The sequence below is a fragment of the Jaculus jaculus genome, chromosome 16 (genome assembly GCF_020740685.1).
Source record: "Jaculus jaculus isolate mJacJac1 chromosome 16, mJacJac1.mat.Y.cur, whole genome shotgun sequence".
Taxonomy (NCBI): domain Eukaryota; kingdom Metazoa; phylum Chordata; class Mammalia; order Rodentia; family Dipodidae; genus Jaculus; species Jaculus jaculus.
This window is the reverse complement of record NC_059117.1, coordinates 17,785,429-17,802,712: the sequence shown is the minus strand read 5'-3', so window position 1 is coordinate 17,802,712 and position 17,284 is coordinate 17,785,429. Positions and strand designations below refer to the sequence as shown.

Below are 17,284 nucleotides of genomic sequence, written 5' to 3'. Positions count from 1 at the left end.
ACATACGGTGGCAAAAGTCTCATGTGACCTAAATTCATTTGCTAGCAATACTTGGCTTGAAATGATTTAAGGCTATCGATAGTCTTTAATTCTACTACTTACATAAATAGTATTTAAAATATATTTTATTTATTTATTTATTTGATACAGAGAGAGAGAAAGAGAGGGAGAGAATAGGCATGCCAGGGCCTTCAGCCACTGTAAACAAAATCCAGATGCGTGCGCCCCCTTATGCATCTGGCTTATGGGGGTCCTGGAGAATCGAACCGGGATCCTTTGGCTTTGCAGGCAAACGCCTTAACCGCTAAGCCATCTCTCCAGCCAAATAGTCAGGATTTAATTGCAAAAATATTCATGTGTTTAATTAGGGAGTGTTGCCTTAGACTTTGCTGGGAATGTTGCTTTGTGTACGGTATACGCACTCTGAGCCTGGTTGCCATTCTGAAATCTGTGCACTATTTGAATTCTGTTATTCGTCCAACCTAACAGAATTAAAAACCTACATGGTTCCAAAGAATAAGTAATTAAGTTACTGATATTTCAGTTTTTAAATGGATTCAATTTTATGTCAAATCAAGATATTCTTTAAAAGCCGGGCGTGGTGGCACATGCCTTTAATCCTCCCAGAGGTAAGAGGATCGTCATGAGTTTGAGGCCCCCCTGAGACTACATAGTGAATTCCAGGTCAGCCTGGGCCAGAATGAGACCTTACCTCAAAAAAAAAAAAAGGATCTTTTTTTTTTTAAATTTGATTTATTAGTTTTCTTTTCATCAAATACAGGCAGTTTGGTACCATTGTTTAGGCTCATCTATGATCTACCCCCTCCCATTAAACCCTCCTTGTTGATGTAAATGGGTCGTGCATTGTGGAGTTAGTCCCCAGTTATTGGTATGCTAAATGCCTCTGCAAATCATGATCCAACATGTGACTCTGACATTCTTTCCGCCCCCTCTTCCGCAAAATTTCCCTGAGCCATGTTGGGTTCATTTTTGGTCTGCTTCAGTGCTGAGGTGTTGGGGGCCTCTGAGGCTCTGGCTCTCTGATTTGGTAGGAGTTGATTTTTGTCTGTGTTGGTCTCCTTCCCCTTTGTGCTGGTATCCGGTTCACAGGAAAACATCACCCTTGCTTGTTTCACCAATTGTCCTTAGTTTCAGTTGGGCCCCTTTTGAGGTATGTTGGGGCAGCTCTCTCCATAGGATCTGCATCTATCTGAAAAAGAGAAGCAGATTCTCCAACAGAGAGTAAGTTAGCACCCAGAAAATTGAAATAACACTTACTTTTTGGTATACAGATTGATAGGTGTAGGCCCTCTTGTACCCCAAGATTTATGATAGCTTGATATTGTAGAGTGGGCTTGTGTTTGGGTATGGTTCTGACTTGTTTCCCAGCTCCAGTTATGGGTCTAGTACCACTGAGTGGATCAGTTAGCCAAATCAAAAGTAGTTGGTTCCTCACCATGGCTGTGTGCCACTATTGCACTTGTGTGGGCATCACGTCAGGTTATTTGTTGCTAATTAGATTACACAATGAGTTGCTTGGACAGATATTGGTCATTTCCCCCAGTCGCCCATGTAGCGCCTTCTGGCACTAGACACGCTGACTGTCTGGGGACTGAAAAAGATATTCTTTAAGTATTTTTAACTTTATACTAAAAGTACATAGAACTATTTACTATGAAATAGTATTTTATAAATATTTGAGAGGTTTTTTTTTGTACATAGAAAAAAAGTAAAGTACATAGAACTATTTACTATGAAATAGTGTTTTATAAATATTTGAGAGGTTTTTTTGTTGTTTTTCGAGGTAGAGTCTCACTCTCCAAATACTTGTAAATTATGAAAACTCATTTTTGGCTGAGCGATGGTTCATGCCTACAACTCAGCACTCTGGATATTGTTGGGAGGGAGACTCACCATGAGTTTCAGGAGAACCTTGGCTATACAGTGAGTTCCAAACCAGTCTGGACTATAGCATGAGGCTCTTGTTTTTAAAGAAACAAAATCAATGAATAAATACATATTCATTTCTTCTGAACTTTAAGCCACTTTCATCTTCATTGTTTATGCATACCTTGTGGAGATTGAGAACCAATAAACAAGTTGTTGTTGTTGTGGTTTTGTTTTTTTTCAAGGTAGGGTTCTGCTCTAGCCCAGGCTGACCTGGATTCACTATGTAGTCTCAGAGTGGCCTCGAACTCAAGGCGATCCTCCTACGTCTGCCTCCCGAGTGCTGGAATTAAAGGCATGCACCGCCATGACGGACTAAGTATTTGTTTTTAAGATGAGAATGAATTTGATTTTTAACCTTTCCTTCTTTCTTTTTGAAAATAAGTTTAATTCTTTTATTTTATTATATTTTTTGAGACAGGGTGTCTCTCATGTAACTCAGGCTGATCTCAAACTCTGCTTCTACCTGCTGAGTGCTGGGATTTCTGGCATGCACACCACACCCAGTCTGTGTAGCGGTGGGGATAGGCCGCGGGGCTTCCTCCATAGTAAGCAGGGACTCTACCCACTGAGCCACAACTCCAGCCCTGGTTCACCTTTAAAACAAAACTCAGATGAGAAGATGATGCTGTTCTATCATGGAGCTCAGTCAAGAATTTCAAAAATTCTTGAAGCTTTATAGCAACTGCATGAGAGGAATAGGAAGAGTGGAATAAGTTTGTTTGTGAATTGTGGGAACTTCCTGGCTCTGGGAGGTGTTGGTAGTCTCCTTTAGAAGTGTATATTATGGCAAATAAGCAATTGCACTGTGAACACATTTATGATGAGTGTTGAAGCTGGGCTTCACTTACGTTAGCAAGTAATTGCTCCTTCCTATGTGCCTGTGCATTTCCGGGTTTATAAGGCTGGCAGCTCCTGAGGGTTCTCCAGCCAGTGCCGCACAGAAGTAGTCCAAGGAGCAAGTCCTGGAGTTCAAGTTCTCACCGGCTCTTGTCCAACCCTGGAGCACATGACTGGCTACCTTTTGTTCATATTCAACACCAAACATTAAATATGCATCATGTAAAGGAGAAACCCTGTCTTAAAAGTAATTTCATTAGTTCTAATCCAATGGTAATGTGATTCATTTCCCTGTCAAAATATTTTAATTTAGCCAAAACTATTTCTAGTGACATAAAAAAGAATTTTAAAAAACTTTGAAGTCTTCTTTATTCTTCAACAGATTTTTCACATCTATTTTAAAGTGACAGATAAGAATATATGCATTTACCATGTGTAGCATGATGTTTTGAAGTGTTTATACACTGCAGACTGAATGTAGCCATATACATCCTCATCCTCACTTTATTGCTGTCTTGCTAAAATATACTTATCACTTGATTATGCCATGCTGAGCAGAGTAGAAGATGAAGTTGTTCACATGAACTCCTTTGCTCTCGGACGTGGGACTTCAGAAATGCATGAAGCACTGTGATAAACAACCTGTACTTGCTCTGCTCAGGAGTGGACATAGGGCTTTCAGGTCCACCTTTGACAATTACAGTTTGGAGGGGTGTGTTTAGGGTTTCTGTAAGGCAGAAACAAAGTCACATGATCAAGGTCAGGTACAAATATGAGCATTTATTAAGAATTTTAAAAGAAATCATAATAGGGCTGGAGAGATGGCTTAGCAGTTAAGATACATGCCTGTGAAGCCTAAGGGCCCAGGTTTGATTCTTCAGGTCCCACATAAGCCAGATGCACAAGGAGGTACATGCATCTGGAGTTCGTTTGCAGTGGCTTAGAGGCCCTGCTGTGCCATTCCCTCTCTCTGTTTCTAATAAATAAATAAATAAAATTTAAAAGTCTTAAAAAAAAAAAAAGAACCAGTATGCTAAAAGCAAAGTCACAACAATTTGCAAAGTTTCACAAACTAACAATACTACAGACATCATAAAACCAGGAAATAAAACATCTATGTGAACTTCCTGAGGTGCCCTATCCTATACTACTTTACCTTACACTGTTGGCTTCATACTCAAACTGTTTCTTTATATGACAACAATATTGTGATGCTTTTTATAGAGAAAACAAATGTAACTCTTCCTCTATTGGACTATTTGTTTTTATTATATTTAATATTTTTATTATATGTAATATTTTACCATCCCAACTGCTTATTAATAATGTCACTTAGGATTTTAGGATCATTATTAAATTGGAAAAAAAAATCTCTCATTTAGATTTCAGATTTAACTTTGTACAATGACTAATCTTAAGTGCTCACTGAATTGACGTCACTGATTAAGCAATGTATCATCACTGCCTTTGAGTCATGATGCTGCGTGTGCCAGCACAGTGGGTGGCAGGACTTCCTGGTAGCTGTTTTCATGCTGAGAATAACTGTACTCTAAAATAGATGTGAACTACACAACTCTGTCACAGCAACCCGAAATAAAAATAGCTCCAAACCAACCTGTCCTTACCTGAGTTCTCAAAGCAAACCACCTGCCGTGAGAGTCAAAATGATGGAATGCTGATGAGTCAGAGTGGAGACCGCAAGCCTGCCAAAACATGGTCAAGCAAACACACTGCTGGAGAGTTTCTCCACCAGCCCTGGAAGACACTGCAAGGGAAGGTCCCTTAGCTTCATGGTAAATCCATATCACTCCACACCAAACATGTCAGAATTAAGAATTACATTGACCTATATTGGGCTGGAGAAATGGTTTAGTGGTTAAGGTGCTTGCTTGCCAAGCCTAAGAACTCATGTTCAAATCTCCAGGTCCCACTTGGCCAAATGCAGTGGCACAAGCGTGCAACATCACACATGTGCCACAAGGGGGCGCACACATCCGGATTTGGTTCACAAACGACGAAAGGTCCTGGCGCGCCCATTCTCCCTAACTCTGTTTCTTCATCTCTCCAAATTAAAGCTAATGAAAAAAAGTTTTAAGAATTATACTTACCTATATTGCGTTAATTGATGTTGTTTACATTCTGATAAATTATTTTCACTCCTATCCTCATGCATACCCTTATGCAGGTTTCATCAATTTTTCGTTCCAATTTTTAAGCTTTTCCTGTACTTGGTAGTTTATTGTTTCTGCCTGTAGGGACCATGCATTTAGTGTTCTGACTACTAACAAGTAATAACCAGCAATGTAAAATAATACTTCTTATAAACAAGTATTTGAAGCCATGGTTCTTTTTACATTCAACATGAGAATTTATTAGTTGTATTTATTGCCATATTTTGCTGTAGGTGGATATAGAGGGAAGGAAAAGCGCCAAATTGGGAGTCTCTGCCAAATGAAGCCTCCACTTAACCTTGCATAAGTGCATAAGTGTTGGGGTCTGTCTATGGCCCTGACAACTCGTTTGTGAATTACACGCTCATCTTCATGACTGTTTAGATGTCTTCCCACTGCTCCAAAGTTCTAGAACTAGGTGTAGAAAATGAACCATGAGTCAGCAAGGAATGAAACTTGTCAGAAAATATGATTCTGTTTTTCGTTGTTTTTTTTTTTTTTTTGAGACAGCCCTCACAAGTGATATGAAAGTACTTGACATATCTTTATTTTACAAATTTTAGTTAATCTATGTTATCAGAGAATGATATGAAACCAGGAACAGAGATGTCTCCTTGGCAGATAAATGTGCTACTGTGATCCAGACAGTCCTCTGTGTTGGCCTAAGATGGGAATACGTTTCCTCTCTTGCTCTGCCAAGAAAAGCACCAGTCCCCCTGGGGATGGACAGAACCTATCCCTCTTACCCCCATCCTGCAGATTAAGGGGTTATGTAAAAAGAGCCATTCTAATTCTCATGTAACAGTGCTATTAGTGTGGTTCCAAAAGACTCTTCCCAAAGCTGACTAAGTCTAGAAAAGATTTACTTCATTCAGTAAGTGTCCTTTGGGCTCCTTTCAAGTGTGAGCAGAAGACAGGATTTGAGAAATAAAACCTTTCCTCTTGTGCAGTTGACATTCTGGTGGAAGAGGCGATCAGCAAAGGCATGAATATGTCAGAAAGTAATGATGCAGGGCTGGAGAGATGGCTTAGCAGGTAAGGCGCTTGCCTGCAAAGCCAAAGGACCCAGGTTCAATTCCCCAGGACCCACATAAGCCAGATACACAAGGGGGAGCATGCGTCTGGAGTTTGTTTCTTTGCATTGGCTGGAGGCCATGACACACCCATTCCCTCCCTCCCTCCCTCCCTCCCTCCCTCTCTCTATCTCTCTCTCTCTCTTCCCCCACCCTGCCTCTTTCTCTCAAATAAATAAATGAAAATAAAATATTTTTTTTAAAGAAAGTAATGATGCAATGAAGAAAAGGAATCAGGGATCAGGGAGTGGGTGAGGTAGGGTTTCCTCACAGGCGTACGAGTATGAACGCAAGAGCAGAGGCCTGAACTGTGCGTGACAGTGAACCCAGCAGAGCGAACGGCCAGGGCCGGAGCGATGCCCACGATCTCTTGCTAGCACAGAACCGTGTGTAACTGTCAGCAGTAAGTGATGCTTTATCTCTTCCATGAGAAAGGCTTTTCGTGGAATCTTCTTCCTAGTGTTTACCAAATGACAGCTGAAACGAAGAAGAGTGGAACTGAACACGGAAGACCTTTGAATTTACACCTAGCCTTTGCATTAGAGATTACTTTTGTAGCTGATTGACTCGCTGATTAAGCGGCTGTTTGTCATTGTGGCCTTGGGTTCCTTGACGGAAGCGGAATGTTACTTCTCTACTCTTTCTGACCGGTAGTGAGGACATGACTATTAAAACAGAACCAGAAGTAAAAGACCCAACCTAATCTCGACTGTTAAGTTACACTGAGTAAAGTGGTTTATCGAATAGGCCAAGTTCACAATAAAATATTCTTGTTTAGAATTAGTGTGACATGGACTGGGCCACAGCTTAGTGGTAGGCCATTTGCCTGTCATGCATAGACCCCGAGTTCTATCCCAAGCACTTCAAAAAAAGCAAGATTGTTTTCTAACAGTAAAAGTAAACAACCTCACAATATTGAAATGCCATTCTTTTTATTCCTTTATTTTAAAACAAGTACTGCCTACTGTAAATATTGATTCTTTATGGTTGAAATGGTTATTTCAAGAGTAGGTTTGCAAGCCTGTAGTGGAATTTGTGGCTTAAAATAAAAATGTGAATTGACCTGCTGTCTTAAACTTAATCTTGATTGCAATATGACATTCAGTTGGAAAATGTTGGTGTGTTGCAAAAAAAATAAAATCTCTTTAAAATAACTTTCCTTCTGGTTTTTAAGCAAATTACGAATGAAGAAAATCTCTGGAAGGCTAACCTTTTGTGCTTGTTCAGGAACCCAGTTAAGGAGATTATCACAGAGATCTGGGTAAGAGATGCTACAAGGAGGTGACAGTGGAACAGAAGAAAGGTGCAGGTTTAATGAAGATGTGGGACAAGAGTCCGCGGGATTGGCTGTGGGGACAGAGAAAGGAGAGGGATGTCAAGGACTGTGGAGACAAGTGATGTGTCCAAGTGAACGTGATTACTTATTCTTGGACGAGTCTTAGCATGGTCTGTTGAGGTGGAACCAGAGAGAGCGGAGAGCTCAGCTAGCAAGGTACGTGAAATGATCTCGCATTTAGACTCTTTCCTTTCTCTCCTTGCTGAAAACAAAGTTTTCACAGCCTTAGGTTATGAGCCCAGAAACCTGTCCCTGTGTGGTCTGGCCACAGGAGAATGCAGTACTGGTTAAAAGCAAATCCAAAGAAAGACAAGTAGATGTTTGTGCACTTTGGCATATAGAACAGTGGTTGGTTGCCTTTAGTAACTTAGCATCACTGTTAAATATATCTATGTGCTTGTGTAGAAACAAACAAACAAAAAAAAGTGGTTGAAAGCATGCATTCTGACTCCCATTAATTGGATGGCTTGGTCCTGAGTAAATTCCTTACCTTCTTTACCTCAGGTTCTTTCCTTATAAAGAGGGAATGTATACAGTTGGATTTGCTCATTCTTAGCCACTCTTCTCTTGAGTTACTAGACTTTTTTTCTTCTCTAATAAACCACAGCTGGAGAGATGGATCGATGGTTAAGGCACTAAGGTTAAAGCCTAAGGACCCAAGTTTGATTGCCCAGTACCCACATAAAGCCAGAGTGGTGCACATATCTGGAGTTCATTTGTAGTGGCTGGAGGCCCTGGCATGCCCATTCTTTCTCTTTCTACCTGCCTCTTTCTTTCTCTTGCATATAAATAAATAAAATGTTAAAAATAATGAAAACGATTATTTTAAAAATTATAACAAACCAGATTTTCTGTCTTCTTTGTATGCTAGGAAATGCAAAATCAAAATTGCAACTCATGAGATCTATCTACCCTGATTTGTCTTATTATCCTACTTAGAACACACCCTCCCTTTCTGCTAATTAGGTTTAGTCATTAACACATTTACCTACAATGCTAACCAATAGGTAGGTTGCTCCTTTGGATCTCATCTTGTGTTTTTGTCATTGAACTTATAGCTCTTCCAAAGGTAGGAGATTATAAGGGATGCCTTAATAGACACAGGTCAAGATGGTGGCCAAAAACACTGTGCTCCCATTATGATCTCCCCATAGAAAAATCTATTTATGCACAATACTATCTCCATAAGAGCTAAGGAAATCTAGTAAGAGACCATCATGTCTGACTTTAGTGTAACAAAATAGAAACTTCTAGAAGAAAGCAGGAAGGAAAGTGTTCCCACATCTGTCCTTCCACATCCCAAGCAGCCTGTTTTGGAGCGGCTGCCTCCTCCTTGTGGAGAGAGAGAGAAATAAGTCCAGGCTTTTGAGTGAAACCCACCACAAGGGCTGGGGATGGCGGGGCTGGTCAAAGCCTCACCCCTTCTGCCCTGTTCTAGGCAGATGGTTGAGGGCTCCACTCCCCCCCACCCCCTCACCCCCCCAACCCTGACCTCGGGCGGCAGAGTGGAAGAAAGAGAAGCCAGCGCAGTACTGTCTCCAAACTCAGGGCCTGGCCTGAAAGCCCGGGTGAGAAGGGTTAGGCAAAAGTTAGTTCACAGACCAAGCCTCCAGCCAGGACTGGCATGGGCGTAGGCCTGGGTCCCAGTGGAGCAGAGTCTCCTCACCACTTCCACCCTTAGAGTATGCCTAGGGCACACTCACCCCTCTTCCTATGCCCGCCCTTGAGACCTAGAAATGCAAGTACAACACAACTTTTAGCTCCAGCCTTGGAGAAGTTTTTCCGACTTTGAGCGGCGTTCTAGAACTGTCCTCATACCAGGCAGGAGACCGGTGTCCCCCCAGTGGGACAAACCTTTTGTTTCAGCCTGTATCACTTCTACTTGTGACATGGAGGGCCATACACCCCTAACCCTATATATCTTTGCAGCTGTGAGACTCAAGAGTCACTGTCACCAGCTAATGTCAGCCTAGGTGGTCAAGGATTGCCTGCCTTCGCCAACACTACCCCAACACGGGACATCTTAGAGTGGAATAAGATCCCATTCATTGTGGTTGGATGGGGTACTAAGCATAAGACTTAGCCCTGAAATTGAGTACTGTCCTGGTTATACTTAACACTAGGCAGACCTCAAGGTCCCTCATCCCAGGGACAAGTTCTGCTTATAGGTAGAGATTCTGGAATAACTGCAGTGCTAGGGGAAGATACGTGGCCCCAGTCTACCCAACATCTACTACAGCTAGAATTTGCTCTTCTGTTGTTGGTTGTTTCTGTTACCCTTATGATCGTTAAGTTGCTATCACAACCAAACAACCTGTTTCAACCCAAATTTATTTTCTGTAAGCTTCATGGTTACCACAAAGCAAAGATAATCTAATAGGCAAACCAAAACTACTAAGCAAATAATCAAAGCACACTGTTAGAGTAATTCACTTAGCCACAAAGAAAGACTGCAGGAGAAACTACAGGGGGGAAAAGTGCTGTAATTCTCTAATAAGCAGTAATTAAAATTAATAAGAAGCCCATGAGCAAATGTAATCAGACATTTTTTCATTTCCCTAGGACAAATGAATTTTTGAAATGAAACTTTAAAACAGTGGATGATGGCAAAGATTGATTAAATAGAACAGACCAGGAACTTTTTTTCTGGACTCTGCTCATGTGCTAACTCCTTAATCTGCATTTGTATGAAGTGCTTTGCTATGTTACCCATTTCATAAATATGGAAACTGGGCCACACAATAAAGCAAGTAATGCCTAAGATCATACAGCTAAGAGTTGTCAAAGTGTGGATTATAAGCCTGACAACCTGTCTCCCCTAACTTAAACACATAGAATTTTTCTAGATTATCGATGGACTTTCACTGTAAAGTTGAGGCAAAGGTCATATAAATGGATTTGATTTCCAGCATGAAAAACTAAACAAGCTCATATAAAATGAGCAGTAGCGCTAATAAACATTGAAATCATTATCATATAGAATTATCCTATATGAAAATGAACATGGAGCTGGAGAGATGGCTTAGTGATTATGAGTCTTACCTGTGAAGCCCAGGGACCCAGGTTTGTTTCCCCAGGACCCATGTAAGCCAGATGCACATGGTGGCACAGGTGTCTAGAGTTCATTTGCAGCGGCTACAGAAGTTGGTGCACCCATTCTCTATCTGTCTGTCTGTCTCTCTCTCATAAATAAATTAAAGTATTAAAAATGAGTATGATCTGTTTTAGGCTATAAGATATAATATTCACCTATCAACAAAGGTTTTTCATTGATCAGGCTAGAGAGGTATCTCGGCAGTTAAGGACACTTGCTTTGAAACTGCTGGCCCAAGTTAATTTTCCCAACACCCATGTAAGATCAAATGCAAAGTAGTGCATGCATCTATGATCCCAGAATCCCCATGGCATAGGAGGCAGAATAAACAGAATCCAGAGCCTTCCTGGCCACCTAGAATGACACATGCGGAGGCAAAACAGTGAGAGACCCTGTCTCAAAGAAGGGGGAGGGGGAGGACAAATGCGTGTGCTTGTTCTCAGACCTCCTCACATGTGCTGTGGTGCACACGCACCCATATGCAAGCGTCACACACATTACCCGTACATATGCATATAAAAAGATTTGTCATTAATCCCTCACATTATAGTTTAAAAACATTTTATGAGATTTCTTCCAAAGCTAAAAGTACCTAAAAGACTTGGTTTGCATCAAAGCAGACTTCATATGAAATGAAAAGACACAACAGAATATTTGGGGAGGGGGCTGGGAAACCAGTACTTTTTATTTTGACTTACTGCGTTTAGGATGTTCATTAGAGATTGCCAATAGCAGTTGGATCTGTAAAAGTGATGCTCATGGGACACATAAACCTATCTACCTGTGACAGATGTTATTAAGAATCTAGAAAGGGGGTAATATAACCCAAAGGAGAGAATGTGGAGAAATGAAGAGAAAGGGATTAAGACCATTTGAGTCTACTAGGAAGTAGAATAGTGCTTTCCAAAGGCTGAGGGTGGGGGATGGCTCACAAGATAAAGACAGACATTAGCCATTTAGGAGGAGCAAAGCCAAATGTAACAGGAGGAAGGCAGAAAACATTAGCATGGATGGATAGAGAATATGGTATATGATCAATTTGTGGGTGAAAAAAATGAAAACATTGCTATATACATGTTTTAATTTTAATGAATTTAGACATGTAATTTTACATTAAAATACTAAAATAGTATAAAGACATTTTTTCCAGTATTCCTGTATTTCACTTGATAATACTAAGAAAGTTCTTGAAATAGCATAAGCTGTGTCTAGGAGGACACAAATTCACAATATAGAGCGAAGTATGTTGTTTACTGCATGAAAGCTTCAAGATGTTGTATACTCCTAGGAACACAGAAGAGATAGCTTATATTTATTCCACAGTGAAGTCCTAAATCAGAGGGTAAACTATTTGTAAAAAAAAAAAAGAAAGGAAGAAAATATTATATGCTACAGGGTTGATCATTAATAATGATGTGGATGACAGGTGCTGTATGTTTATCACTTATCATGTGTCAACTTCAAATTAAGAATTGACAATCAAGACCAACTGGGGGGACACTGATGAGCACCCTGTCACAGAAAACCTGCTGCTCTCCTTCAAACACTGGGTAGAGTAATCTGTCTCCAACACTGCATGGGAGAGGAATTTCTTAGATTCTGTGGCACCATCAGTAAATTCGAGAAGTTTACTCATGTTATATATCAGAACTAAACTGAATCACTTGGTACCCTTGTGGCTCAAAGTTAAAGTAATAGACGTTCCTCATTCACCTGTAAAGAACTTTTTGATCAGTTTCAAACCCATAAACGCCTCTCAATTACTTTGCTAATCACTTGGATCAGCTAACTTTCTTGTTACTGGGACAAAATACACAACCACAAAGAGCTCAGAGCAGGAGGGTTGGAGAGATGGCTTAGTGGTTAAGCGCTTACCTGTGAAGCCTAAGGGCCCCAGTTCCAGGCTCGGTTCCCCAAGACCGAGATGCACAAGGGGCGCATGCATCTGGAGTTCGTTTTCAGTGGCTGGAGGCCCTGGCGCACCCATTCCCTCTCTCTCTCTCTCTCTCTCTCTCTCTCTCTCTCTCTCTCTCTCTCTCTCTCTCACTGTCCATCGCTTTCAAATAAATAAATAAAAATAAACAAAATTTTTTTTAAAAAAGAGTTTAGAGCAGGGCAGAGCTTATTTCAGCTTATAGCCCCAGAGCGTAGAGTCCATCATGGCAGGGAAACGTTGCAGGAACAAGAACCCATCGTCTCACCAGTGGGAAGGTAGAGAGCAGTGGGTAGTGAATGCCCAGCTAGCTTCTCCACTTTCCATGCAGTCCAGAACCCAGCCCATGGACTGGTGCCACCTGACAGTTAAGGTGGCTCCTCCCACCTCAACTAATCTAATCTAGAAAATCCCTCACAGTTATGGCTAGAGATTTGTTTCCATGGTGATTCTAAATCCTGTCAGTTGACAACCAGAGACTAGCAATCACACCATGGCTAATCTTCCTTCCATTAACCATTCTTTAAATCCTTGCAGAAACGTTCCATTAGAGTGAAGGATTTCATTGAGAATGATCTGATGTAGGAGGAACAAATCTGCAAATGAGAATATTTTTGCATTTTTAACATCTTACATAGTCTTTTCTTTCTAAGTTTTCCCATTTTAGACTTGGCAACTAAATGTCATTGAGAGGAAATAGACAGGTACCTGTGTCAGATAGAGCCTGTTTGCAATTGTCTCCCCAGTCCTTAAGGATATGATAGCTGTGAACCCCACATGTAGGTATGGCAGTTGGGAGTGGCAGCCAAGTTGGCAAGAAAGCAGAGAAGAATGGCCAACCACTTCTCTCCCCCAGACAAGAGTGAGCAACCACCCTTAGTCTGGGCAAAGTCACACCTTGTTCTGCTGACTGATTTCTAAGTGGCAGGGGGATTGCAATCTGGAAGGTTTACGTGAAGACAAATTTCACCTTGTTACACAGCTATACTCTGAGTGGGAATGGAGAATTATTTGTCTCCTGGACTGGTGCCACTTGGCAAAATGGCTTGGGAGCAGCCCCGGCGTGAGGCTGATCTCCAAAGCTGAGTGCTGCTCCTAGGGGTGACTGCCCCACCTTGGTTCCCTTGGCATTCACAGTGCCTCTCCTCTGGCTGGACATGGGTACCCCAAGTCCAAGTCCTCATCTTCTGGGGATCCACCTTTCTGTTGGAGCCGCTTTGAGTCTGTGGTCATCTTTGTATGGAAAAACCCTTCATAACGACTCGAGCTAGTTCTGTTCTTCCGAGTATCATCTAATCTCACGGAACTGTGTTCCTTTATCCTGCTACCAGGTAGATGGACAGCTTTATCCTGATGGGATGAAAGACTTTGTCTAGAACAAGGAGGTAACTCAATAAGTAATTCACTTACAGAAAGAGTACTGGCACTGTCCTGGGTGTGGACAGGGGAGGCTGGAGATAGGAGACCAGTTAGTCACAATTGCAGAAGTCTGGCAAGAGCTAATGAGGGCCGCTTGACATTAGTGAGGAGGTGGATTAGAAAACCACTAATGCTTTAGATATGAGAGAAACTAAAGACCAAGTGGCTGAAGGGGAGTTGCCTGATACATTTAATAGACAGATAATAAGTTTATCCCCTAACATTGAAATGGTACCATCAAAATATTGCTGGAGGGCTGGAGATATTGCTTAGTGGTTAAGCGCTTGCCTGTGAAGTCTAAGGACCCTGGTTCGAGGCTCAATTCCCCAGGACCCACGTTGGCCAGATGCACAAGGGGCATATGCATCTGGAGTTCATTTGTAGTGGCTGGAGGCCCTGGCGCGCCCATTCTCTCTCTCTCTCTCTCTCTCTCTCTCTCTCTCTCTCTCTCTCTCTCTCTCTCACACACACACACACACACACACACACACACACTCTGTCTCTCTGTGTCTCTCTCTCTCTCTGCCTCTCTGCCTCTTTCTCTCTCTGTCTGTCACTCTCAACTAAATAAATAAAATAAACAAAAAAATATTGCTGGAAATCAAATTTGTCTTCAGGCTGCTTTGGAGAGAATTATTTTGATGTGTACCAACTTTCATTCTGTGTACATATTTCAGAACCAATTGCAAGAATTGCTTGATGCAATTGTAAATGACATTTTTGCTTATTAATCTATCATTTTCAAAGATTTACCTCATACATTTTCTTTGAAGCACCCAGGGAATGTGAGACATAAAGGAAGTGCATGAACAACATTTAAATCTTTAGGCTAATTTGAACTTTCCCTTTCAAATAGCACTCTCTGCCAGATCTCCTTGTTTGTGTTAAGGTTTGTCCCACAAACCTTGCCAACTTCCATTTCCAGCCACACAGTTTGGTATTTATTTTCAGCAGCTGCTCATGAGAGGTGGAAGTTAGCAACGATGGCAATGACATAAGGCAGGGTTCCATGAAGATCATGGATGTCTTTGAATGCCTCTTTCTTTCAAGCTTTTCCACCTACATTTCAGCTGTGAGAATAAATCTAGGAAAACTGCTGTTTGGCCTTTTAGTCCATTGCCAGCTTTGGAAATTTCAGACTAACTGGTTTTGTACTAAACACCACTGAAGAGAAATAAATTAGTCTGATGAAAGCTTGGCATCCCCGAATACTAAAAATGTAAAGCCATCAACAGATGCTGTTTGCTGAAACTGAGGATCCTCTAGCAGATGGTTACAAGTTAAACACAAATTGCACTGTTGCTTTTGCTTTGGGTTCATTTGTTTTTATTGAATATAAAAAAGTTCTGCTATATTAGTTACAATCAACTTTGAGCAAATGTTTCACGGCTGTTTTGGGTTTTCTGGGATCTTTGAAATCACAGTCATACCATTCCTCATCATATGAATGTGTTGAACCTGAGAAGCAAATTCTTAATCAGTTTTAAAATTTCCTTTGGTAGTCATACTTGCAGTATTGAAAATAGTAATGAGAATTAATCACCAAATAGTCACAATGGGACAGGGTGTCTCTATTTTAAATATTAAATACTGAGCTCTAGTAGAATAACATTAATCACATCTCTAATAGTTTTTATTCATTGTGTTATTGAATTTTCATTACAATATTTTAGTTCCTCAGTAGTTTCAACATTTAAGTATCATACAAACAGAAAGAGAATGACGGCTTTGTTCTTCAGTTTAATGATGCACGTACCATTTAATACAATGACTATTAATTAATAGTAACTTTTAAAAGCAATAATGGCATTATTAGTCATTCTATAATATTTAGATATTTCTTGGCATAGAATTGCTTATTCTTTAAGCCAAATTTAAATAGTCCCTATTGCCTTAAAGAATGTGCAATTTATGCTTTTTTACCTTCTCTCTGTATCTTAAATTTATTTATAAGAAAAGAACAAAGGAAATTTAAACGTAGTTGAATAAATTCCTAAATATTGGAAAAATTATTGAAGGTATTCATCAGAAAAGATAACATGCAGTTGCATTGCTTTTTATCAACCTTGAAGTTTATTGTAATGTCTACTTACAGGTTCGGGTTCCTGTCGCTTTAGTTATTCTGACCCCAGCATCATCGTGTCATATGCCAAGAACAACACTGCAGACTGGAATCAGCTCGAGAAAATCAGGTTGGTTGTAATTTACAGTCTTTTCATCAATTCTGATGCAAATTGGATTTTTGCTTCCCTATTTGCCTTCAGTATACATCTCACTTATCTTCTCGGTTAAAAGTCATCTGGTTGTTCATTATGTTGAAACACACACACACACACACACACATATTTATATCTACCATATATTACATATATATTCTATTGGAGTGAGCCATTGTTAAAAATGTAATTTTTTATTTGGAAATTCCTACTGTCAGTACTCCTTATTCCAAAAAATTTTGGATAAAGTTACTTTTGGTATCATAACCCTGAGCATCCTGTACCATGTAACATCCCCGTCCATGGCAATAAATGACCAGGCTCTGGTCTGGTGTATAGAGCTGGGAGCGAATCAGGTGACTGCCTGAATCCCTCCTGTCTCTGATGACATGGAGTTGATAGCTGCTAGATCCTTTAAATCTCATCCCTAGTCATGTCACGCACTTTCTAAAGTCCCTAAGACTCGTTTTAAAAGTCTCTTACAAATGTGATGTACCTTACCATCATATATTTTCTTTAAGTTCCTCATTAAAAAGTAAAGTAGTGTCAGGCACTGTGAGGTCATGAATATCCAGGCCATTTTGTGTCTGAGGGAAGCACGTTACAAGGAGTCCCACCCTTCCTTTGGCTCTTACATTCTTTCCGCCACCTCTTCCGCATTAGACCCTGAGCCTTGGAAGGTGCGATAGAGATATTGCAGTGCTGAACACTCTAGTACAAGACCATTATAATAGGAGGAAAAGATCATGACATCAAAATAAAAGAGAGACTGATTGAGATGGAGAGAATGGAGCTTCAAAGGGGAAAGTGGGGGAGGGAGGGTATTACCATGGAATATTTTTTATAATCATGGAAGTTGTTAATAAAAAAATATATACTTTTTTTTTTTTTTTTTTGGTTTTTCGAGGTAGGGTCTCACTCTGGCTCAAGCTGACCTGGAATTCACTGTGTAGTCTCAGGGTGGCCTCGAACTCTCAGCAATCCTCCTACCTCTGTCTCCCAAGTGCTGGGATTAAAGGCGTGAGCCACCACGCCCGGCTAAAAAAATTTTTAAAGTAAAGTAGGATTCTAGAAGAAGAAGGACCTCATTCCCATGGAGAGGCTCTGGCTAAGTTAGTATGTTAGTTATTTTCTCATTGCTGTGACAAGATGCCTGACAAAAGTGACGTAAAGAAGGAAGTGTCTGTTCTGGCTCACAGTCCACTACAGTGAGGACAGCCGGTCACATTGCCTCTGCCTTAGGAGACGGTGGGCA

At 40.7% G+C, this 17,284-nt stretch overlaps 1 protein-coding gene across 2 annotated transcripts in view; it reads left to right on the top strand.

Annotated features, from left to right (window-relative positions):
• Reln (reelin) overlaps positions 1-17,284 on the top strand; it is a 498,095-nt gene that overhangs the window by 248,555 nt on the left and 232,256 nt on the right. For both annotated transcript variants that reach the window (XM_045135772.1, XM_004652888.2), the window contains exon 9: positions 15,909-16,005. In XM_045135772.1, coding sequence (XP_044991707.1) covers positions 15,909-16,005 — 97 coding nt within the window. The remainder of the gene's footprint in view (positions 1-15,908; positions 16,006-17,284) is intronic.